At 38.6% G+C, this 24795-nt stretch overlaps 2 protein-coding genes across 2 annotated transcripts in view; both read right to left on the reverse strand.

The window, feature by feature from the left end:
- The window catches only part of LOC110175639 (guanylate cyclase soluble subunit beta-2-like), a 32346-nt gene extending 30189 nt beyond the window's left edge, over positions 1-2157 (reverse strand). Inside the window, exons 1-3 of the mRNA XM_055166565.1 lie at positions 1903-2157; positions 1390-1463; positions 1193-1287 (exon numbers count right to left, since the gene is read on the reverse strand). Of these exons, the coding sequence (XP_055022540.1) occupies positions 1193-1287; positions 1390-1463; positions 1903-2157 (424 nt within the window). The remainder of the gene's footprint in view (positions 1-1192; positions 1288-1389; positions 1464-1902) is intronic.
- Positions 2158-3096: 939 nt separating this feature from the next.
- Positions 3097-24182, reverse strand: LOC110175583 (protein SON). The gene is made up of 20 exons (XM_020941781.2): positions 24028-24182; positions 20718-20918; positions 18932-18963; positions 18611-18795; positions 18329-18498; positions 17964-18181; positions 15812-16055; positions 15201-15394; positions 14095-14244; positions 11931-12088; positions 11717-11851; positions 9938-10024; positions 9680-9862; positions 8553-8663; positions 8346-8462; positions 8081-8228; positions 7874-7942; positions 5802-5917; positions 5572-5673; positions 3097-4280 (listed from the first exon to the last, which is right to left on the reverse strand). Exons 1-20 carry the CDS (start codon positions 24108-24110, stop codon positions 4203-4205), a joined length of 2781 nt encoding a protein of 926 aa, XP_020797440.2. The 5' UTR covers positions 24111-24182; the 3' UTR covers positions 3097-4202.
- Positions 24183-24795: the final 613 nt, after the last annotated feature.

The raw sequence follows: 24795 nt of genomic DNA on the forward strand, positions 1-24795 counted from the left end.
ACAGAACTGAATCTTTCCGAAATGACTTCAGAATGATGTTGAGCTGTATCAGATCAAGTATAAGAGCACATAGACTAATATACACACATGGACCAACATGAACCTACTGGACCATTGAGGATTACATACATATAAAACCATGAGGAAAAGAAAGTGCACTGCAAAAAAGCTTGGCCAAAACTTTAGATATAAACACTTAAATCTATCAGAAAATGACTTAAAAGTTGTGAAATGATCTGTTCATGCAGCAAGATCATTTTACTTTACAAGTTCTCTTAAAATAACTTCTTCTAGACTAGAATGAAGCAGTCTGTGGTCAGTGTTCATGAGCTGGAAATAAGTTTATGGATGCTTTAGTTTTAGATCAACATACTAGAGTATCAAGCAAATCTGTATCACTGAATCTAAAAACAAGTGAAGTGTTGCAGGGAAAATTCTGGTGAATGGATTGTAGCTTCTTTTAAACATGTATTACCTCAATTTAAGATTTTCTGATGAGTTGAGTCATGGAAGAAATATTTTTAAGATGATACAGAACTAGTTAGTAGATAATAAATCTGAAAACAAGCTGAACCTGATAGTTTTAGTTTTAAAATCTTGACCAGATCAGATTTGCAGTGCACTTTAACTAAATGCTGAAAATTTAGAAAATCCATCTATGTAAAGAGTGTTTTTAATTATCACTGTGGTATCGGGATTGGTATTGGAGTGTTGAGTTTATTCCTTAGTATAAAAATCTAGTTTAACATTTGAGTACAACACCGACGTATATTACACAGTGCAGCTTTAGAGAGACTGTTCACAGCAGATGCACCAAGCCGTTAAATTGTTGTTATTATTATTCAGTTTGCACAGAAGTCATTTCCGTTCCTCTGACATGAACTTAACATCCATTTTTTCTGTGGTATCCAGTGGTTAACATTCGACCTCCCTCTTTATGGATCTCATTTGTATCTAATATAAATGACATTGTTAAATTTAGCTTGAACAAAAAGCCGCTTTGTTTGGAAAGACTTTTAGGTCAACTCCTCCTGGAGCTTGTTAGCACGTCGGCCATCTTTCTCTGGTCTAATTGAAGCCGGACCTCACAGGGTTTGTAGTGCACAGTAATAATGATACTCATAATCATTTGTTTTGTTTGTCTGTAAAGGTGTCCAGTCATAATAAGAATCTGTCAAGACATGTTATTTACCCAGCAATGCACAGGCCTCCTGCACCAGCCTGAGCGTCACAGCGTCGTCGTAAACAGTGTAGGTCATAAAAGGATCCTGCAGTCCTGCCAGAGAACTGATACAAAAATATGCACAATTTACTCGTATGTTCCATAATAAATACAGTTTTATGTATAAATCCTATTCAAGCTGAACTATATTTAATGTGGCTTCTGACCTGAGAGTGTTCCATGTCTCCTGTCCAAACCTCTCCACCACCAGAGACTGCAGACAACTGTTGATGAAACCGTACTGACAAAAGGAGAAAACATTTTACACTTTATACTTTTATTAACAGTAAAACATTCAAGGTCAACAAATAATCCATTTATTATTCCACCTCAGAATGGTTATGGCTTCTGTTATTACTTACATACTGCTATATTTTCTATTACACTAATACTCATGGGGTATTTCTGATGTCTTAAAACTTTTTTCTTCCAAAAATAGACATTGAGATTACGAATGTTCCCATACTTTTGGCAGCAGGGAAAAAAAGGCAATTACAAAGAAATGGATGACTCAGACTATACCGACTAATTACATCAAGGGACGTCATTTTAACGAGGTCTTATTTAATTTGTGGGTTTTTCATTAAAAAAAAGAATGAAATTTTACTTCAATCAATTTACTTACTTAATATTTTCAATGTTAGGAAAATAAATCAATTAATCAGTCAAATCCAACTCACCATGGCTGCTCTTCTGCTCTCTCCGGTCAAATGACCACATACATAAAGACACAGACACAGAGCTTTGGACAAGAGCAGAGGGACGTCTTCACCCAGGTTTACCGACACCAAAGCATCATGGGAATCACACCTCCAGACCAATGAGCCGTGGGTACGATCATGTTGACTGAGGTGATACTGTTTGGGGCCAACAGTTCCCTTACTGATGTGGGATCCCTCAAAAATGATGTTCGTCCCACAGTCACAAACCTTCATCTTAGACAGTGATTTTAAATTTGACAAACAGATTAACAATGTTTTAAAATCAAGTTTTTATCATTTGCGGCTTTTTTTTATCTTTTAAACTATTTGAACAAGTTATGCAGGCTTTAATTTCATCACACCTGGGCTACTGTAATGCACTTTATTCTGGCATTTCGCAAAACGCACTTTACCGACTACAGTTAGTCCAAAACTCTGCAGCGCGACTTTTAACAGGAACAAAAAGGAGAGAGCACATCACCCCAATCCTCGCATCTTTGCACTGGCTTCCTGTTAATTTTAGAATTTATTTTATGATTTTATTGTTTGTTTTAAAGCTTCGAATGGACTGGCCCCACAGTATGTTTCGGACCTCATCCTGTTGAAACTGTTGATTCATAAATGTTGCCACCAAATATCCAGTAGACAGTCAAATATTGTTCAGAAAGTTCTTCCCAAGTCTGTTGCAGAAGTTTCCATAAATGTGTGGCACTTGTCGGTTGCTTCACTCCTGTCCAATTCATCCCAAACCAGCTCCATGGGGTTTAAGTCTGGACACTGTGATGCTGGATACCCCAGGTTTTCAAGTTTTGTCGTCTTGTTCTTTTTTCCTGAGGTGGTTTCGGCAAAGCTTGGACTTGTGTTTTATTCTTTTATCTTTTTTTTAAACCTCTGTCTGTTCAGTTCTTACCTTTGTACCATTTCAAGCTCTTCATTGGACTTGCACAACTTGAATTGCAATGAAAAACTGGAATGTCCCACAAGGGTCAGTTTTGGGACCATTGCATTTTGATTCATATGTTGTATTTAGGTAACTGAGATACAAAACAGCATTTCCAACATACTTTGTAATTAAATATCTCTTTGAATGGCAGAGACCAGCAAAACCTCCATAAAAACCTCCATAAAAACAGTAATATGAATCAGTTCTAAAAAACAGACACCGACACATCATTTAAGGTTCAATATAATTTTAATATGTCAGCAGACTCCAAAGGATGCACCTGAATGCTGCTATGGAAAGTGTCCGTTTAAGTCATGTATCTCTGTAAATGTACAGAACATTCAGAGTACTTCATAGAAAGAAACTATTCACCCATTCACACTCACACAATCATTCAGTTCCACAGTGGTTCTCAACCTGGGAGTCTGGACAAACAAAAAATTCAAAATATATGCAATAGTCTTAATCAAGGCCAAACACACTTAAAATTCAGTGGTAAAAAGCCTATTTTCAAATGAATTTATGTAGGCCTATGAAAAATTTAATCAGAGATTAGATATTAATGCTACTTTATCATTTTGCAGGCAGCATATTTTTTGTGTTTCAGGTTTGCGCATACCAATGGTCGCGATGAAAATGTTTGAGAACCACTGCGCTAAAGGCAAGGTTTGCATGTCATCTTGCCCAAAGACACATAGGCAGTATAAACCGAGGGATGCGGGGATTGAACCACAAACTTTCAAGGTCCTTAAATGAGCTTACTGTACTTCTCCAGGTGTACATTTCACATGAAGTTTATTTAATGAAACTTTATTTGATCCCTCTTAGCACCTGGCACCCAGCGGAGTACCACAAGGCTCTACTTTAGGACCACAGTATTTTTGTCGCCCTTTTGGTAGTAATACAATTGGTTTAGTTTAAATTAGATATTTAAAGACAGGAAACATTATTGAAATACTTAGATAATATAAATATACTCTTTATTTATGTTTGCTCTATACAGATCAGAGCTTTTGAATGAGTTCGGCCACATTGGGAACATAATGAACAGAACCATGGAGGACTAAAAGACAACTATTTACATCACTTTAAAACAAAATTAGATCAAAAAACATTACAGAAATCTACTCCATATGATACAATGTCTTCATGTACAAAAAAACACGGGTTGGGAGAGATTTTGATGCCCTTTGCGCAGTCCTTGCACAGTTTTCTACGTTTGAAATATTGTTTATGAAAAAGCAAAGTGGACATCTGCTCCCTTTCATAGTCGTATTAAATCTTCAAGTGTTAAACGTTTTGAAATGCAGTCCGCGTGGTGACGTGTGCTTGCCGATCACGTAGAAAACAATGGTCCGGTGGAGGCAGCCGTAAACACAGGGCCAGTGTATAGACCAGGGCCGTCCGCAGGGACCTGAAACATACAATATATCAGAGAACACCAACTTTAAGACTGTTACCGTGGTGATTAACAACTTCAACAGATTATAATATCTTTCGAATGGGAAAAGGCATCGAAAGTTTTGCATAAGATGAAACCTGTGATTATCTATGGGAATTGGAACTGTGGCTATGGTGACTGACAATTTTAATATTTTGAACAACTTGAAACCCATGAATACCTATGTACATATGGAATGGCATATGTTTATATGGACTTTTTTTTCTGTCCATAACTTTGGAAAAATAAACAGCAATCACATTGTGAAGTTACTGTGAAAAAATGATTTCATTTTTGTTTATTTACACCAGGGGTCTCCAACCTGTAACTCAGAAGCTATCACTTCCAAGTAGCTCTCAAAGGGATTTCTGAATTATACATCTTGGGCTGAATAAGTCAAATTTGATTATTCTATTTTTAATTGTAAATCAATGCCCAGTTTTGTGCACTTATAAATGGATAAAGGTTTATATTTTATAGGCATCTACCTGTTCCCCATCAAAATATCATTATATTATATTATTTAATGTGATGATACAGTATCGATATTGTGGACTGCTGTATCAATATATCGATACAGCAGTCAATTTTTTGGTGTATTTTACTAAATTATTTTGCTAGAGCTACAGTTTTGTTGCTTGTTCAGAGGAAGGAAACTCGTTTATGCAACACATTTGTCATTTTTACTGTTTTGATGATTAAAATGTTTGTGTTTCATATGAACTTTGCATAAGAAGTGCTTTAACAAAGACTTTTAGTAGCACAGATATGATTTAGCCTTTATTTTTTATTGAACAGTATCCAATCAATTTTGAAAAATATTGTATAGAATTGAAAGTGCACTGTATTGATATGTATTGTATCGTGGCCTATGTATCGAGGTATAAATCATATTTGTCATCATTGTCAACTTCTTAATGATACCAGCCCTATCGGTGGGTCTTATATATACTAAATTTCTTGTAACTGCTATAAGTAGCTCTTTGGCATTTTTCTTTTGGTAAACGTAGCTCACCAGAGGAAAAAGGCCGGAGGCCCCCGATTTATACTGATGGAGAAGACGGTGAACTTTGTGCCAGCTTTTCTTTCATGAAGACAGACCAGTAATTACAGAGATATGAACCATGAACCAGGTCAACAAATCTGCAATCTGACAACAGCTAATTTCACCTGTGGTTTCTGACCAGCTCAGTTTTAAAGTCAACCCATTGAAAACATATGACAAAGAATCACAATAGTCCATCCTGTATGTATTGTGCCATACCTCTCCCAGAGCCTGCAGCGCCACTGTAGCAGCCATGGCCTTTGCGTGTTTCTTATTGGGACTGGCCGTCTGAGGCTGGTAGTCCACTCCACCCACCGTCACCTGCACCACAGAATAACATCCCAATTTATTAGACAATATGAACAATTTATGTCAAACCCACATCCAATTGTTATAAGTGTTTTTTGTCACTAAAACTATAAAAATGTTGCTGAAGAAAACATATGGACCTTGAAGAGGAAGTTCTTGCGGTGGTCGGGGCCACTGTGGTGAACCATGACAAAGTCCGGCTGCACAATCTTCCTCTTTGTGCACAGTTCAATCAGAGCGGACACCGGGTGCTTCCCTGGATCAAACACAGCAGTTCAGCATTAATATAAACATGCATGAAAAAATGAACAAATCATTCTAAACATTCTATTTTGAATTAGTAATACTCTCTCTATCAACAAATACCAGAGCAGGGAATAAAAGTATACTTGATTTTGTTGTGTTACTTTTTATTGTTTTCAAAGTGCTGTATTCTCCAAAAACAACATATCAACATTCTTAGCACTATAAGTGTGCTAAGTCACTCCCCCTTCAGAGTGCTAACACATTACAAGAGGAGCCCATTTTGCTAATAAAACTACATTAAAAGTTAAAAACATTATGAGACTTTGTGTTTTACAATCTTAAGCTTGAAAAACTGAGGTTCTCACTCAGAGGCTCTGTTAAATGATTCCACGCTCCCTCTGACGCCTTTTTACGTCACACTGACTCTTTAACCCTTCCTCAGAGTCTGGAGAATGATTAAAATACAGGAAATAATCATTTCTTCCCCTCTTTTTTCCCCTCTTTCACTTTCATCTCTTTGGGTTTCTTTCCTCCTTTCGCATCCCTACTTCCTACTTTACTACTATTTTAAATTAATTGATTTATTTTTAAATTAATTATTACATTGTATATTTATTAAATGTATCTACTACTACTGTTACTACTATCAATTCACTACTATCAATTTTATTTACTTCATTATCATTATCATGTTTAATTGACTTTTTTTTTTAAATTGATTTGTTTATTTTTTATTTTAGATTGTTTGGCCAGTGGATGGGGGTGAGGTGGGGTGGTGACGTTCAGACATATCCTCCTGTATTACTGTGATATTACTGTGTAATAATACTATTCAACACTGCACTCTGTTTGTTTGTTAATGTTAAAAATGTCAGGGTTTTCACTCTTTTTCACTGACAAAATTTCCAAACTTTTCCATGACTCTTTCATCACTTTTTCAGACTTTTAGGGCTAAATATGAAATGTGAACTCTTTCCACTCACCTTATGGTTTGGGATTATAGTTCTTGAACATTCAAAATACTGTCAGTGCATTTATTGTCATCTCTTTTAAACAAAAGGCGCAGACGTTCAGAAATACCGTATTTTCCGCACTATAGGGCGCTCTGGATTATAAGACGCACGTCATTAAATGGTCTATCTTCAAACTTTTTCACAAATAAACCGCACTGGACTTTAAAGGAAACACAACAGTGTGATGGGTGAGTGGTTTTGTTTGTTTGTGGCGTTCACGGTGACTCTGGGCTTTGTTCAGTTGTGGCGTGTAGGGAGGGTGCTGTCTGGGACCAACGGATTGTCGGACGTGTTCGCAGTGACTCAGTTGTTCAGTTGTGTCTAGAAGTGGCACATTGCACTCGCTTTTTTGGTTCGTTCCTCCGTTCCGTTCCTCGTCGGCGTGGAGTGATGAGTGTGTCTGTGGGTGTTTTTCGCTGTGCGGTCGCTGTCTGCTCCGTGTGTGTTTGTGTGTTCTGTGGGTGGTGTGTCTTTGTAGTTTACTGAAGTCGTGCTGGGACACCTGAGTGGATTCGTGTATAGGGCGCTCTGGATTGTGGGGCGCTGTCGTTTTTTGATGGGGTTAGAGGCTTAAGAGCGCATCTAATAGCCCGGAAAATACGGTAATCAGAATAGTCTCATGAAAACTTAACAGAACGCTGGAGTTGCGTGAAAGAGATACTAAAATTCCATGACTTTTCCAGGTCTGAAAAATTACATTTTCAATTTCCATGACCGCAGGAAACCCTCAAATGTTCAATAAACAAAGTTTGAAAAAAAAAAAAAAAAAAACATTATGAGACCCAACTACCCAAGTAAGAAGTTTTGTTATAATACAGACACCAGCTGAACTGAATTTCAACCTACACCTGAAACTAGACCAGGACAACATCAAGATCAAGTGTGAACGAGCCTTTGCACTAAATGATAAAGACAAGAGGATCTCTCTGGAGAAAACTGTACACAGAACTTACCCATGAGGTCCTTGGTGACGACCAGTCCTCCAGTCTGTTTCTGTGGCTTCTCCCCTTCAGCCACTAACCCTAAAACCACACAGACACAACAGACTTACACACTTCATTCTAACACATTTCTGTCAGTGTGGTGATTAATGCCAGCAAGCTCCTCCACTCTAATTAACACTGGAGTGAGTGGTGGCAGCGCTGTGTGTGTGTGTGTACCTTTGCGGTCCACCTTGAAGTCGATGATAATTGGTTCCACTGTGCCCTCCCGGTTCCTCCCCAGACCCTCTCCTGTTCTCCAACCCATCTTCCTCATGAGGAACTCCCCCACACCCCCTGAAACTGGAGCTGCTTTAAGGAACTGGTCCTATGGCAAAGAGAACAAAAGTTTGGGTCATTTTTTAAGAGTTTCTGAGATCTAAAACTCTTAAACCACTTAAACATCATTATAAGTTCTTCTACAAGAGCGGCTCCCGTTCCTAACCTTCTTGAGCCAGGCCTGAGGTCCATTGGAGGAGAGTTCTTCTGAGCTGAGGACCTGAGCTCCTGTAGAACCAGTGAAGAGCCCGGGGACCGTGTTGGACTGGGCCCACGCATCCACCTGAATCAAAACAGAAAATTGTAAATGACTATTGTAATATTGTAATTGTATTTGTTTTTTTTTCAGACTAGAGTTGGAGTATATTTGCACCTGCTCCTGTGCCCTGCTCAGCATACACAGGGCGCTGACGTCATAGGGATTCTCAGCCAATCGTCTTTGAGCTTTGATTCTTTCACTCACAGCTTGGGAGATATCGACAGGCTGCAAAATAAAATGTCAAATTAGTGGTGGGGATTTAACAGAAATAGCAAACAGATGAAATTATTGTAGCATGTGCAGTGTTTGTGTGTAAAAATATTATAACACTACAAAAGGAGCTGAGAAGAAAGAAGAAAGAAAGAAAATTGCAGTGGAATCTGTAATATTGCTTTTTTTTGTGGTAAAATCTCCCTTCACATTTGTTGCAGTTCTTGAACCCCATATTAAAGGGGCACTATATAACTTTTCTGGGGGAGGATCCACTACCTGCTTGTCTCTACAGAAATGTGAAAATTATTGCTTAACCTGCAACGTTCCACAATAAGGGAGGAAAATGATCTATTTTAAATTTTTTCAATTCTACATCATATTGCTCAAAATACCTCGTAAAACATGCATTTTTGTGTTGATGAAACCTGCTTGTCTCTATGGAAATTGATATCTTTAATGCTATACTGTGGAGAATTCTATAGGCAAAGCAATGACAACTCCATGGAGATAAGCAGGTGACAAACCCTACACTACATCTGTACTACTATCACTACAGGAAAGAGGTTGACCTTCTGACCACATGGTGCAGAGACAACAACCTCCAGCTGAACGTCAACAAGACTTCCAGAGAGGCCACACCAACACCCAGGGGTGCACATCAGTGAGGACCTCTCCTGGATCAACACTGCACCATTGGTGAAGAAAGCCCAGCAGCAGCTCTACTTCCTGTGGAAACTGAAATGGGCAAGTGCCTCACCACCATCATGAGCACTTTCTACAGAGGAACCACTGAGAGCATCCTTTCCAGCTGCATCACTGTGTGGGCCCACACATTTATTCCATTTATTATTAATTGATTTACACGCTTGGAAGTGAGAAATACAATTTCAATGTTTTGTATGAAGAATTGACAATAAACCTTTTAGAATATGACTTTTACAAACCCTCCACCAGAAAAGTTACATAATACACCTTTCATTTTTGTAAATATTACACACTTTCAAGTCACTTGTAGTGTGGGGTCTTACCTGTAGTGGGGGCTCTGGGAACACACTGTCATGTTCCACAGTTGGCTCTGGTTCTGCTCCAGACCCAGTCTCTGCTGATGACTTGCCCGACGTCGAGGAGCTCTTCTTGGGATTGGATGCTGCTTTCTCATTGGTCTTTTCAACTGGGACCCATTCTCCGTACGCGCCCTGCCCCTCGCCCTCCTGCACACACGTACAAACAAATAACATCAAAAGAATGATCATACACAAAGTATTATGAGAAGCTACTTGACAAACCTTTTTTCGATGTTGGGACCCAGAGGACACGGGGAACTCTTTGGCGATGCCTGCGTCGCTCCTGACAGTTGGACGGACACCCATGTTCTGGACAAGAAGGAATACATTTAACATTACTTTACAAAATATTTTTTTTTTATGTTATAATAATACAAAATAAACTTGGAATTGTGGTTTCTTTTATTGTGTGTCTTATAGTTTAAAAAGGTTCATTTCAGCAGTAAACTACAGAAATGCATATAAAAACATTGTATGTCAAAGTGATGCAAATGTATAAGTGCTTGTGTTGTTCAGGTAGGATCCAAAGCAAAGGAGAAATTTAATTCTGTTAACTGTATAAAATAAGATTGTGCTATAGTCCATTTCATTAAAAAATCTCAACTATACTTTATGAAATAATAATATGGATGTGCGTTGAAACTGATAATGGCGCTGGTTCTAGTTAACTTCAAATATGGTTTTGTTTATTACGAATATATTCACAGTCCAAGTCTTTACATTTGTGCAACTATAATGTATTTGCCATTGTGTATTGTATTTTACTGCTAAAGGTGCACTGTAAGGGTCCACCACCTGCTCGTTTCTATAGATATGTAATAGCTCTGTCTGAAATTTTCCACAGTGTGACATTAAATAGCCCTAGTTTACATTGGTTTTAGAGCTCAAAAATACCTAAAGAAACAGGGATTCTGACTGTGAGTGGGGTCACCTCTCCACAGATCTGACCTGTAACTTGGTCTGGTTTGGTTTCGTGATGATAGAAAGGTTTAATGCCATACTGTGAAACATTCCAGAAAAGTTATGCACCTTTAATGATGAGCTAAGTTAGTCTGGTAATGTAATGTAATGTGTAAGATAATGAATTTGTACATGGTCCCTGACAAGTGAAGAGTAAACTGAACTAAACTGAACTAAAAGTTGATAACAGGTACCGTATTTTCCGCACTAAAGGGTACACTTAAAAGCCTTTAATTTCATAAAAAAAATGAGTGCGCGCCTTATAATCCAGAGCGCCTTATATATGAATTTATTGGAGTGTCTTAGTACAACTTTAGTAAACTACAAAGCCGCTCCACTTGCAGCATTATGGCTCCCGTAGTCAGGAGCATCAGGAGTAAAACATACTGATTCCTTTTAATATCAAAATGCACCAGTCAAGAGACACACTTACAACGCCCACTTTAAACTCAAGACTGTTCTAAAGTGAAAGTGTGAGCTGCGTGGGAGCAGTGGATGAGAGAAGGAGAATACACATTCACCAAGACAGAGAGACAGCGCCGAGCCACTTAACGCCACGATCTGCCAACGGATCGTGGACGCCCGGGCTAAGGATCAGTATCAACTGTGGTCCGAGCTTTCACCAAGACCAGAATCATCACTGAACTGCCAGGGAACAATAACCACACTGACTCGGATAATGACGAGAGGGATGTGGACGTGTGGACACCGGAATCACCCAGCTGTTTCAACTATTATGACTTATTGTGAATACTCTAACAATTTAGCATCTCAGACAGTATTTTTTTTTTTACACGTTACAATTGAACAAAGTTGAGAGTTATTGTGAACGTGTTAAATAAAGTTTGACTGACTTATCCAACTGTTGTGTTTGGTTTAATGCGCCTTATAGTCCGGTGTGGTTTATATGTGAAAAAAGTTTGAAAATAGACCATTCAATGACAGTGCCTTATCATCCAGAGCGCCCTACACTGCACAAAATACGGTAATTGAAGTTATCAGACTAATAATGCCCTGTGCAGTGTGTGGATTTGTTCTTACAGTAATACTAAAGCGGATAGCCTTCTGCTCTTTAACCGCTGCTGCTCCAAATGGTTTCCCTTCATCCTCTTCATCTGAGACGTGAGGAGCCGCCACCGGAAGCTCGCCTTTACTGTCCACGATCATCTTACATTTCTGCACACACATTTAATACATGTTTAACAGACACATTTTTAGTAAGAGCAGATTAATTCTGCAATGATCTGGTCTTTACCTCGGTGAACTCTTTGATGCTAATGATGTTAGCCTGCTTCTGTACGCTCTTCTTGACCTCCTCCAGGGCAGAGCTGAGCGCGCCGGAGCCAGACGAGGGTTTACTGCTCAGGGAGGGCAGGAGGGAGCTGATGTTGGACAGGGCTGCGGTCATGGAGGCTGAAAGTGAGACAGGACAGGGTAAAGTTAGAAGAGAAGTAGAGTTCTTTGTGGAGATTTGGGAATTATTGAGAGAAAGTTATGACTGGACATATCCTTTTTCATTGAAGTTCACACATTTATTTTATAAATCACTCAAAAGAACAGGTATTTGTAGGAAAACAATTGTGTAATGATGCTAAAATGAATGATGATAGTCTTGTGTAATGTAATGTGTATTTTGAATGTGTTCACCGGCCCAGGGAGCTGCAGACGGGAAGCAGCAGTAGCAAAATCTGGTACTGTTCTTTTTTTTGGGTAAGATTAATGAGTTAGTACACAGGCCCTGACAAGTAAAGATTAAACTTTAACTAAACTAAACTAATAGTTGATAAATATTTCATACATGTAAAATGATATGATGCTTGTGCCATATATTTCACAAATAAAACAGAATGTAATGTTATTATTAGATATTAAAAGGTACACAATGGAACTTTACATCTGCTTGTCTCCATGGAAATTGATGGCATTAAAACTTCTATATCTTGCATTTTTCAATTACAGTTGCATTTATTGCCAAAAATACCTTAAAACATTATGTCTGAGAGTTTTTGCCTCTCCACATAGCTGACCTGGCTTCTTGGCAGCATCTCAATGTTAACATTCCAAAGAAAGCAAGAACACCTACATACTTTTAATATATAATAGAATGACTTTGTTCTAATGCTGTCCTACAGTTAAAGTTGAAATGTATGTTGATGATACTGTGTTGTATGTATCTGCAAAAACGAACATCTGAGTCTCATTGCACGTCTCACTTGACTTTGAAAAAACAGTTTCTCTTTGTTCTTCAGTGTGTACACAAACAAAAAAACTGTGATTTTGAAGTGACTATTCAAAATGAGAAAATTCAAACAGGCAAAGTTAAGAAGTTAAATATCTTGGCCTCATTCTGGATGAAAATGTCAAATTTTTCAGTCACACAAATTACTTAACGAAAAAGATTAAAACTAGTCTCAGTTACTTTCGTTTTATACGTGAAGATGTAACGCTCCTGACTTCAAAACTATTCATGAACGCAGTGATCTTCTCTCATCGATCTTATTGTATCACCTCAAACTAAGGCTGTGCAAGTCACGGAATTTTGATTGTGATTTCAATTTTTATGTCAAAAGATCTCCAAACTCATATAATTGAGTTGAAATGACTAAAGCTTAACAAAGTTTATTTTGGGATATTTTAAATATAAATTTTTAAATACAGAGATTGTAGAACAGAATATAGTTTATTCTGGACACATTTATGTTTTTCCACGCCTATATTTATCTTCAGTTTTGCTTAAATTATCAATAACAAAGTGTTTTTTTTTTGAGAGAGAGAAATGCTGAATGCATTGTGTAACTAAAAAATAATGATAATTGAATAATCGTGATTTCAATATTGACCAAAATAGTTGTGATAATGATTTTTTCCATAATCGAGCAGCTCTAACTGAAACCTCTCTGTTCATTTTAGAAAGTGACCCTTAAGGTCCTTGAAAAAAAGCCACTGACAGACACTGGCACCACTTTGATATTTTAAAGAAACATAACCTATTGAATATTTTTACCAATTTTAATCATCTTTTTTTTTTTAAGTGTCTGATACACCACTGAATTCAGAATTTGCCAGGACCATAAAGTGTACACACAGAGATACTACAAGAGATGAGAGAAGAGATGAAGAGAAGAGATGCTACTAGTGGTGGGACTAGTGAGATTCTGGTTCAGTCTCTTTCTCTGTCAAAGGGGTCAGACTGTGGACCTGCTACCAGCTGATTTAAAATAGGAAACCAATATCAACAAATTTAAAAGTAAATTAAAATTATTGTATGTTTCCAACCAAAATGTAATAATGCTGTATCTGTATGTAACTAATGTGTCTTGTTTGTTTTTATGTCTGGCTTGTTTAATGTGATTGTGATGTGCTTGATAAACATAAACATAATAATCTCAGTACCCCATGAGTAACAGTGGTGGCCTCACCTGCGGTCATACTGGCCATCGCCGGGTTCATGGCCATAGGCAGGTTGAGTGGAGCTGCTGTTGAGCGCAGACTGGAGGGGACAGGCATGCCGGCTTTCACACACATGGCTGCAGCGTTTGCTTTGGCGATCTCCAACAGCTGCTCCTTATCTAAACACAAAAGAACACAAACATTACGCAAAATGTACTTTTAACCATAACTGTGTTCTTTTCACCATTAGTTTACTCAGAGTTGTTTTTGGACTGATTCCTGCATGTTTGCGTAATCCTGTGTAGTCCTGTATTCGAAGCTTGAGTGCTAAGAAAATTCCTCTTTTCAATTACCCCCTATCCACCCACTGCTCTGTACTTACTTGTGACAGGGTATCCCCAGGTTTGACTACCCCAAATTTAAGACTTTTTTAAGAGCTTTTTAAGACCACTTAATTGAAAATTAAGACCAACATTGCACCCATTATTCGGGAGAGAAACACCAGATCCAATTCTAATAGTGACCATTGCTCACTGCTTTAAATAACAATAAATAGTATTATTATAGAATCTCATTTAAAACTCATTCATAGTAGGATGCATTGTTTGCAAATGGCCAAAAAATCATTTATAACATTCTAACAAGACAAACTAAGTATTGTTTGCCCATACTCCAAATTAAACATTCATTCATGTTGTTGTTGTTGTTGTTTTTTCCTCCCTCTGTTTAACATTGCACTACAGCCTGGTTGAGTAAACAAAAAAATAGGCTAATAGAATTTAAGACCTTTGTGAAAAAAATAAGACTTGGACAACAAAATTTTTACTTTTTAAGGCCTTAATTTGGGAACATGAAATTTAAGACCTTTTTAAGACTTTTAAGACCCCACGGCTACACTGTGTGATTATTCAAAAAAAAAAAAAAAAAAAAAAAATCTCAGACTACAACACATGTCTTGTATTGTAGTTAATTCAATGAAAATCTGCTGCTTGTCCATTTTGTGAATTTGAACAGGAAGTCAATGGACCTGCTTCATGAAATTGTGTTAAAACTATTGTGTTACAAAATGAACATATGTTCAAAAAAGCATGATATGTGTTTGTTTTCAGTTCCCATACGGTAGGACTAGACTGACCAAGGTCGCTGATGCGGTGGGGGCTGGAGCTGCCGTGTTTTCTTCCTGCGGGGGATCGATTTTTCCGGAGGATGAGTACGGGGGAGTGACTGGGCTCCCTCCTCCAGCGGTCCCTCTGGCTGTACGGGTTCCTCTTCCGGCGATCTTTGGACGTGGAGCGGCTACGGGTACGATGTGACCTCCGACCTCTCGACCTTCACACACAACCACATCGCAAATAAAAGTGAGAAGGTTGAATTCTTGAAGTGATTCTTGATTCATGATTCAGAATCGATTTTTCTAAATTAGCTTGAAAAACTCAAGACACTATGGATTAAAAGTTTTTTATATAAATTATTTGCATTATTATTTTAGATATATATAAGAACGATTTTTTTAACACAGGAAATTGTAAAATTTCTTGGTCCAAAGTCTGAACCCCCAACCACAGTTTTGTTTTTCTCATAGAGGACTGGATGTGGAGTTCTGGATCACAAAACCTCAAACTGATCATTGACGATTAGAGATGACAGAATCTAAATCTTGATTTAATTCTAAGAACTAACTAGCTTATAGATTGTGCCTCGTTGCAAATGTTGCTAAACAGTCCCAAGTTAAAAGTCCATAGTGACCTTGACCGTGACCTCCTCCTGCGTGGACTCCTGCTTCTCGAGCGCCTCCTGTGACTGGCGGACCTGCTGGTGGACCTGCTCCTGGACCCCCGGGCTCTCCTGGAGGTCTTGTGCTCCTTCTTCTTTTGCGGCGAGCGGCTGCTTTTCTTCCGGTGTTTCGATGGGGAGTCTGCACTAGACGATGTACGTTTGGGTTTGTCCTCAGTAACCAACTTGGCAGTAGTGGATTGAGATGTACTTTGACCTAAAATAATATAACACTGTTATTACAAATTACACACAATTCTGCAGTACAACAGGCCTGCCTGCCTCTCTCTGGTTACTTTTATTCATTATCTATATTCAAATACACAGTGGGTGCTTAGAGACGGTCACTCAGAATCCACCTCATGTTAAAGGAGCAGTCGTGGTGCTCAGGGCCCTCCTCCACTTTCCCTCTCAAAACCCACACAGAATATGACTTATCTGCACACTGTTAATAATAAGGAAAATAACAAATCACAATGTGGCAAAAAGGACATAGGACCTGGTCAAGCAGAAGTAAACAGCAAGGCCAAAAATTCAAGTTAATGCATCTGATATAAATATGTATTCAACAGATACATATGTACTCTAGTTTATGAAATTGTTGACCTTTTTTCTGTACCATTTTTGGTTCTAAAGTTCCATACATTTTAAACAGACCATGTATGAAACATGGAACAAAAATTATTTCCCAAATTTCAAAGACCTGCAAATCCTGTAAATAAATGGATGTATTTCATCATATCTTGTGTTATTCCATCTTTGAACTGTTGATGAAGGTACATGATTTTTCAAAAAAAAAAAGTATTTAAAATGATACAAATTTGCTTGGAAGGACTGACATATTTTATAGAAATAGTTTCCTTTCATTTTGAAGTAATATTAAAGTATTCAGAAGAAAAAAACTGACAAATGATATAAAATCCTGCACCTTCTATTTGCTTGCACAATTTTCCCTCCGTTACTTTTCCCTCCGTTACCATGACCTTTCTTAATAAAAAATCTCATGACTCAAAAAGTAAGAGGCAAGAGTGTTAACTCTTTCCTACATTCTGATACTTTACTTATTTCAATAGTTCCTCTAGTTTCCGAATAAGAGCTATTTGAATGTCAGAAATCTGCCCCTGTTTCCCTCCGTTACTGCTTGACTGGACCCCATAGGAAGTCTATAATTACAATTTATTAAGTATATTATTTATTATTATATTTTTATATATATGTAGTATATGGCATGATTAGTCACATTTAGGCCCATAGCCTAAAACAAACAAATATTTAAAAAAAAGAGGTACATTTCAAAAAATAGGTTCATTTAAAAATGGATTGTCAGTTTTAAGTTCTGGGGTTTACTTTATTGGTGCAATAAGAACACGGGGGGATATTCTATAAAGTGAGTTAAAGCCAAATCCTGGCTCATTTGGTCTATCCCAGCTCATCAAATCCTCAGTTCCATTTCCGTCCACCAAAGTGATTAACCAGAGTTGGTGCTGAGTTGCTGTAGTAAGAAGCATGTGCAGTGACACACTGTGTTAGAACACCTCTCTCCCTCTCATATAGTTTAAAAAGTGACTTCTAAAGTTGTCTGTCGCTTGAGATTTTTACCGGCCGTATGCCCCTAAGCGTGGGACGCTGGTTTGGACAGAGAGGATGAGCTGGTGTTCAGTGGGTTGTGGCTGTTTGCTCCTTCATCACGTCTGTCCCTCTCTCTCTCTTGTCTTTCCCCCGTCTCTCATTCCCTCTCAAACTGCAAACACGTCTGCACAGATTTTCTCGGCACAATTTTCATTACAGCTTTACTTCTACGCACAGCGGAACAATCTCTACACGCTGAAGACTACTAAGGGTCAGGTAACTTTGTTCTCTGCATTAACCAGACTCTGCAGTCAGCCTCTTTTCTAACCGCGGAGTGACCGGGAGAGGAGAGTGAGCAAACAGGAGAGGTGGGGGAGTCATGTCTTTCCTCTCGCTCCTCGGATCAGAATGACAAGAAAAGTTCAGTTGTCTTGAGGCTTAAACTGGAGATGGAGCTGGTTTGATCTCTGGATATCAGGATAAGCCTAGACATTTTAAGCGACTTTAATGGAATACCCCCAGTATCATCACATTTAGATTTTGTCACATCTCTTACCTTCGCTTTTTGGTGTCTCTTGTGTTTTATCTTCCGTCTTTTCTTCTTCCTTCTCAGAGGAGGCTGGCTGTGCGCTTGGCTCTACCGTGGTCAGGCCCTCCTCTGTGGGCTGGTGCTCGGTGGAGCTGGGGAGTACCTCAACACCCACGGGCTCGGCGGTGGAGGTTGGCGCGGGGTCAGGGGGGTCAGCAGCAGAGGGGGGCTTTTTCTCGGCAGATCTATCAAAACATTTAAATCCATGTTGAAAAGATAAATACGACAATGACACTTTTGGTTGATAAATGTAAAATACTGTTTCTATTGACTTGTTGCCCAAATGCAGCAAAAATATGTGACAATGATTTATTATAAAGTTATATTTGTACCTAGATCTTGTTCTGGATTTCCTGTGGTCTCCGGTGTCCGACTCTTTCTTAGGTGCAGAGGAATGGGACTGGGATTGGGATCGGGAATGAGACCGAGACCTTGATCTTGTCCGGGAGCGGGAGGACTTGTGTGTGGACTCTTGTTTCCTGTTCGTCTTACTTGAACTTTCCTATAAAATAGTGAAGAATAATTCATTAAAGAGGAGGTATTACACTTCTATTAACTACTAACAGATTTCATGCTACAATTTCAGCAGGTAATTTGAGTTGTTTCTGGTGTACCTGTTTGGGGATGATGTCTGGCAGCTGTGGTTGGTGACTGGGTCCGTTAGTCTTGTCTCTCTTGGCCTCCCTCCCATCGCTGTCTGAATCAGAACTGTCTTTCTCTTTACTCCTCTTCCTCCTCTTCTTCCTCCTGTCTTCATCTGGGGACTTGTGGCGATGTCGGCTCGATGTCCGATCACTGTCTGCACCCAGATACACAAACACGATGTCAACTGAGTACATGGCTTCATAAATTCTGATAGTATACTGTAGTCGTAGTAGAAGTTAAAATATTGCATAGGCGGACCATCTGTGGACTTAAAATATGAACATGCTCACCTTTATCTTTACTTTCCCTTTCTTCTTTTGATCTAAGAAAACAAATAATTATGTTATGAATGAAAACCTTCCATTCTAAAGACATGGTGAAATAATAACATTCATGTTTGTTATTAATTAAGCCACACTACCGGTCAAAGGTTTTAGAACACCCTAATTCTTCCAGCAAGTCCAATGAAGAGATTGAAATGGTACAAAGGTAAGAACTGAACAAACAGGTGTTAAGAAAATGATAAAAGAACAAAACACAAGTCCAAGCTCTGCCAAAACCACCTCAGGAAAAAAGAACAAGATGGTAAAGCTTGAAAACCTGGAGTGTCCAGCAGCACAGTGTCCAGACTTAAACCCCATGGAGCTGGTTTGGGATGAACTGGACAGAAGAATGAAGCAACCTACAAGTGCCACACATTTATGAAACTTCTGCAACAGACTTGGGAAGAACTTTCTCAACAATATTTGATTTCTATTGTCAAAAGAACGAGTCACGAGTGTGTTCAGCTGTTCTATCTGCCAAAGGTGGACACACACATCAATCAAAAGTTTAGAATATGTTTTGGTCAACAGTAAACAATACAGAACTGGAAAAAGTGTGATGTTCTAAAACTTTTGACCAGTAGTGTACGTCAATAAAATTATATGACGAGAAAACAATGTTAAAGAGGCATTAAACCCCCTCCCGAAAGTTTACTCCACCCCTAAGCAAAATCTGAAAAATCGGTGCCCGGCAGGTTGGGAGGAGCGGGTGTGGGGCGGGCTCTGGAGTGATGATTGACAGTTGACTGACAGCCACGACAATCACGGTGCAAACCGATGCACTCCAGACTTTAAAACAGAGCGGACATTTGCTCTTGGATCACGCCATTTCCCTTTTCTCCAGACACAGCAGGACATTGCAGGACCAGCTGTGCAAGGTAGGGGTGAGGTGGGGAGCCCAACCCCACCCCTACCTGGCACAGCCCGTAGACACCAGTGTCTGCGCTCGTCATGTAATAACCTGCATATGACTCATCGGCATCGTTAGTCCAACCCCAAAATTCAAATGTTCTGGCTGTAGTTGATCCTAAAGAGGCCGATACAGACACGACTTTGACCCAGAAGTCCCATTTTTAACAACTATGCATGAAATTGCCAAAATAAGGCCAGGGACATAGATACTCTTCTATTTTAGACCCATTTACACAGATGATCAGTAGAAAAAGTGATTTTGGTGTTTAGTGGCCCTTTAATCATTCTAAAACTGCCCCAATGGTGATCACAGTCAAGAGTGTCTAGATAATATGGCTTAACAAATGCACCATGAAATGTAAAGGACAAAACATCCTGCTTTTTGTTAATAAGTTAGTTCACTACCCAAAACAAGTGGTCAAATTTAAATTGCAATCTAGTACTAGTATTCACTTAAGAACTTTGCTAGAGGATCTGCAACCTGCTTGTGTCTATGGTAATTGCTTAGCCTAAAATGTTCCACGCTAAGGCATTAAACTTAGTTGTCTTCATGGAGATGAGGTCAGATCTGAGGAGAGGCAACCCCGTTCAATGTGAAAATGCATGTTTTCTAAGTTTTTTGGAATAAGAAATGTGTTAATGAATAAATGAACTGAAGCTGGACTGTGGACCTTTCCAGGCACAGATATACTGTACCCCCATAAAGACAAGCAGGTGACAAAAGAAACAACCACCAGAAAGGTTACACATTGTTACACTTGTCTTGGTTCTGGTTTGATTCCACTTTAGTCTTAATGTATACTTGGTTTGGTCCGTTTTCCCCCTCCATTTCTAAGCGTACCTGTGATGTTTACCACGGCTGTCGTCTGAATCACTACTGTCTCTATCCCTCCCTTTGCTCTTCTTCTTCTTCTTCTTGCTCTTGTGTTTCTTGCTCTTCTTCTTATGTTTTTTGTTTTGCGGACTGGGGCTGCGAGGGCGTTTTTCAGGAGAGCTGGTCTTTCGGCATGCCTCTGTGTGGCTGTTCTCTGCAACAGGAACACTGAGAGAAGAAATAAAGGAATACTATAATATGTGTTCACGTTTAGAGAAAGCACAAGCAACTGCAAGTAAAGCAACAAACTACCTTTTTACGTAAAGATAATTGCAAATGAAAATGTTCTATACATTTTAAAGTTGAAGACTTGTGTCTGTCAGGCATCAGTGTGTGTGCGTGTATGTGTGTGTATATGACCATCGATGTGTACTGGATTGTGTGTCTGTATTGCAAAAAAAAAAAAACAATCAAACAAAAAAACTATTTAAGAAGTATGTATTCTTTCCTGCACTCATAAAAGATGAGTTTTTTTCTGTAAATTGTTCTGTCGTCTTGTATAATGTAATGTAATGTAATAGGGTTTGGCAAAATAAGTGTTAAAACTTCAGCCTAAACCCCTTTGGTCTGTAGAATAACTTTTGTGTTATGCATCATTTCTGTGTTAAATCATTGTACCGGAACTGTGATTAATGATTATGTAAATTGAGTGAAGAAAAATTAACTAACTAACTAACACTGCATTTATATCTGGGAGAAAAGAAAGCTTGAGAAAAAACAACTTTCTCCAGCCAAACTCAGACAAGACTGAAGTCATAGTGTTTGTCCCACAGAAACAAAGAGACAGTGTCAGCAGTCATCTCTCCAGTCTCTCTCGGACTAGAAATCTCGGGGTGGACTCAGACTTGAATTTTAACAACCACATCAAATCAATAACATCTGCAGCCTTTTACCATCTAAAAACAGCAAAAATCACAGGTATAGTGTCTAAAGCAGACTTGGAGACTCTTATCCATGTGTTGTCTCCAGTAGGTTAGATTTCTGTAACGGCCTCTGCTCACTGTGAGACGCTGCAGAACATCCAGAGCTCTGCAGCACGGATCCTGACATGAACCTGGAAATACAAGCACATGTGTCCTGTGCTCTGGTCTCTGCACTGGCCCCTATGGCTCAGAGACTTTAAAGTGGCTCTGCTTGCACAAATCTCTCTATGGCCGAGCACCAAAGTATATCACTAACATGTTAGTGCCATATGAACCATCTGCACTCTGAGGAGCTCAGGAACTGGCCTCCTGGTGTAGTCATGGTTTAGTCCTGATGTAGTCCTGGTTTAGTTCTGGTTTAAACCCAGCCTCTTGCTGGTGCCCAGAGTCAGGACTAAACTCGGGGAGTCAGCATTTCAGATTCATGCAGCTAAAACCTGGAACAGTTTTCGTGAACATGTGAGACAGACTCTACTTCGACTCTGTTTAAATCCAGGCTCAAAACAGTTCTGTTCAGCAGCATATGACTGAAAGCTTTTCATTTTTCATTCTGCTCTCTTCTCTCTCATTTAATGTCTCTTTCTTATTGCACTTTGAATTTATGTACGATTTGTGCTATACAAATAAACTTGCCTTTCCTTATTCATTGCTATTTCTTTATTTCACAGGGACAGTGTAGTCATGCACAGTCACAGGCAAAGCATGCAGCTGATACATATACAGTAGAGTATATATCTAGTGCTATTTCTCAACTCTTGTTCCTGGTTGTGCATTTCCCTGCACAAAACAGTTCAAAAGCACAAACAGCACAGTGTCACATTTCAGACATTCCCACATTCACACACACAACAGTACAGATGGGCACAACTTTGGTTTGTTTTTAACCTTGGCCTGTCATTATAATTACTGTTTACACTCATATCATTTAATATACAAAAGCTGCAACTGCACATTCTGGGACTCAAGATTTATCACATGTACAAGTTCTTTGCAATAATGGGGAGATTTTTGAAATTTGAATTGAAAAAGATTTGAGCTGTAGAGGGCTGAATAAGTCACTTCTATGGCAAATTATCAGGTAGTTCTGCTATTTGTTTGTTGTAGCTCAGGCTTTTTAATGATACAGTCTATGTAAACACTATTTACCAGGATTATCCTGCTTTATTGTTATGCGTCAGTGGCATAAAGTAGTATTTTAGTATTTGAGTATTTTAACCAGGACTTGAGCCTTGAGGTGCAAAACTTAATGCACTTTAGTTCAGGGGCTGGTGAGTTCCATAGTTTACAGTTTACTGACATGAGAAGGCCGACTGTCCAAACGTGGTTCTGCGGTGTGAAACTGAGGAGCTTCTGCTGAGATTAAATGAGAAATTAACAATATCTATGAAGGCTCAAGAGTTCATTATATTGTTTATTTTGTCATATTCATATTTCCTATTGCACTTCAACAGTTTTGACAGATTAAAGCAGTAGTAGTGAAAGTGAACTTCAAGAGAATTGGTTCAAGAGAAAAACAACAACAACAGTGACAAAGTTAAGTCGCAGCAGTCGCAGTAGTGGCCCCTCAACAAAACACAAGGTTAGATGAAGTGCATTCATATAAAATCTTGCATAATCTGATTTGTAAATATTCATTGTCTCATCTAGAATAGGGTGACCAGATTTTCAAAATAAAAAAACGCACACTCTCGGTTTGTGGTGGTTGGTAATAATACAATTGTGAAACGAGTGACTAGTTAAGGAAAATTGTTCTGCACTTGGCCTATTCATGACTAGCATGAGTCAGTACAGTCACATTTTCTTAGTCTTTTCTGTATTTTACCGAACCAAATGACAATATATGTCTCTCTTTACTGTTGGCAGGGATCAGATTGGTTCAAAATAGAGACACCAGGGACATTTCTTGTATAAAACTGAGTCAAATCACTGGTTTTGGATAGATCTGCTGGGACAGAGGATACAGGGCTCAAAACTGGGACTGTCCTGGGTAAAAAGGGACGTCTGGACACCTTAATCTAGACACTAATTTGTAATTGTCAGCGATCCTAAACCCCAGGAGAGGTAAATTCATCCTAAAACTGCATGGTAACAGGTTTTGCATCGCAGCTTGCAATCGACATAATCAAAGTTTAGAAACAAGTCATAACAAGAGCTGTTAACCTGCCACAGACGATTTATTAACGAGATACAAAGAACATTTCCTTTTTTTCCATAACTCAAGGGTTCGGAGTCCACCAATGCTGCTCCATTAATCCCTAATACCAGCGTTATTTGTTGTAATTAGTACTATCAGAGCGTTTGATTGAGGCATCGTAAACCCCGATAGATTACTCCAAAACAGCGCCGTGACTTACGTGTGTTCCTCCTTTTGTTCTTCAATTTCTTTGATTTTGTTCAAAATAAAATCTTGAAAGATTTGCTCTATGTTGGCTGCCATGTTTTTACTGTGCTTTTAGTATACGCTTCCGGGTAGGAACCACTGGAGCCGCATGAACGTTCCGCATTGGACGAGCTCAATAATTTAGAGTGACCAGACGTCCCGTTTTGAGCCCTGTGTCCCCTGTCCCAGTAGATTTATACAAAACCAGTGATTTGTCCCGGTTTTTTTTTTTTACAAAAATGTCCCAGGTTTCCCTATTTTTAACCAGCTTGATCTAAAGCAGGACTGAAGACTTAACCAAGACTATGTCAGGTCTAAAACAGGACTAAAACAGGACTGTCACAATTTTTGTCTGACCCCCAGAGGAGAAGCATACATTGTCAATTGTGTAGGCAAAATACAGAAATCCGTGTTTGCGAATGACCAATAAGGGAAAAAAAAAAAAAAAAAAAAAAAAAAAAAAAAAACAGAAATAAATGAAATAAAAGAATAATAATACATTTTAAAATGCAGTAACAGATTATAACTGACATGAAAACGCATAATGTTAGACGCTCTTTTGACAATTTTATTTATACCAAATATTCCAACCCGGGTGTGCCCCATGGTGTGTCCCAGTATTTTGAAAATAGTTATTTGTAACTTTAATTTATTTAAATTCCTGTAACCTTAAATAAAAAGTGCGAATGGATACATGGTTTAAATTAGGAGTATGATTCCCTAAAAAAATAAAATAAGATAA

The sequence above is a fragment of the Boleophthalmus pectinirostris genome, unplaced genomic scaffold (assembly GCF_026225935.1).
Source record: "Boleophthalmus pectinirostris isolate CB_2022bp ecotype Guang Dong unplaced genomic scaffold, ASM2622593v1 HiC_scaffold_11, whole genome shotgun sequence".
In the NCBI taxonomy this organism is placed as follows: domain Eukaryota; kingdom Metazoa; phylum Chordata; class Actinopteri; order Gobiiformes; family Gobiidae; genus Boleophthalmus; species Boleophthalmus pectinirostris.

Coding starts and splice junctions, on each gene's coding strand:
- LOC110175583 (XM_020941781.2), bottom strand. CDS start 24,110: ATGGCAGCCAACATAGAGCAAATCTTTCAAGATTTTATTTTGAACAAA. Junction 20,919..24,027: donor GAACAAAAGGAGGAACACAC/GTAAGTCACGGC, acceptor TTCTTCTCTCAG/TGTTCCTGTTGCAGAGAACA. Junction 14,245..15,200: donor CCACCGCATCAGCGACCTTG/GTCAGTCTAGTC, acceptor TTTTGTGTTTAG/ATAAGGAGCAGCTGTTGGAG.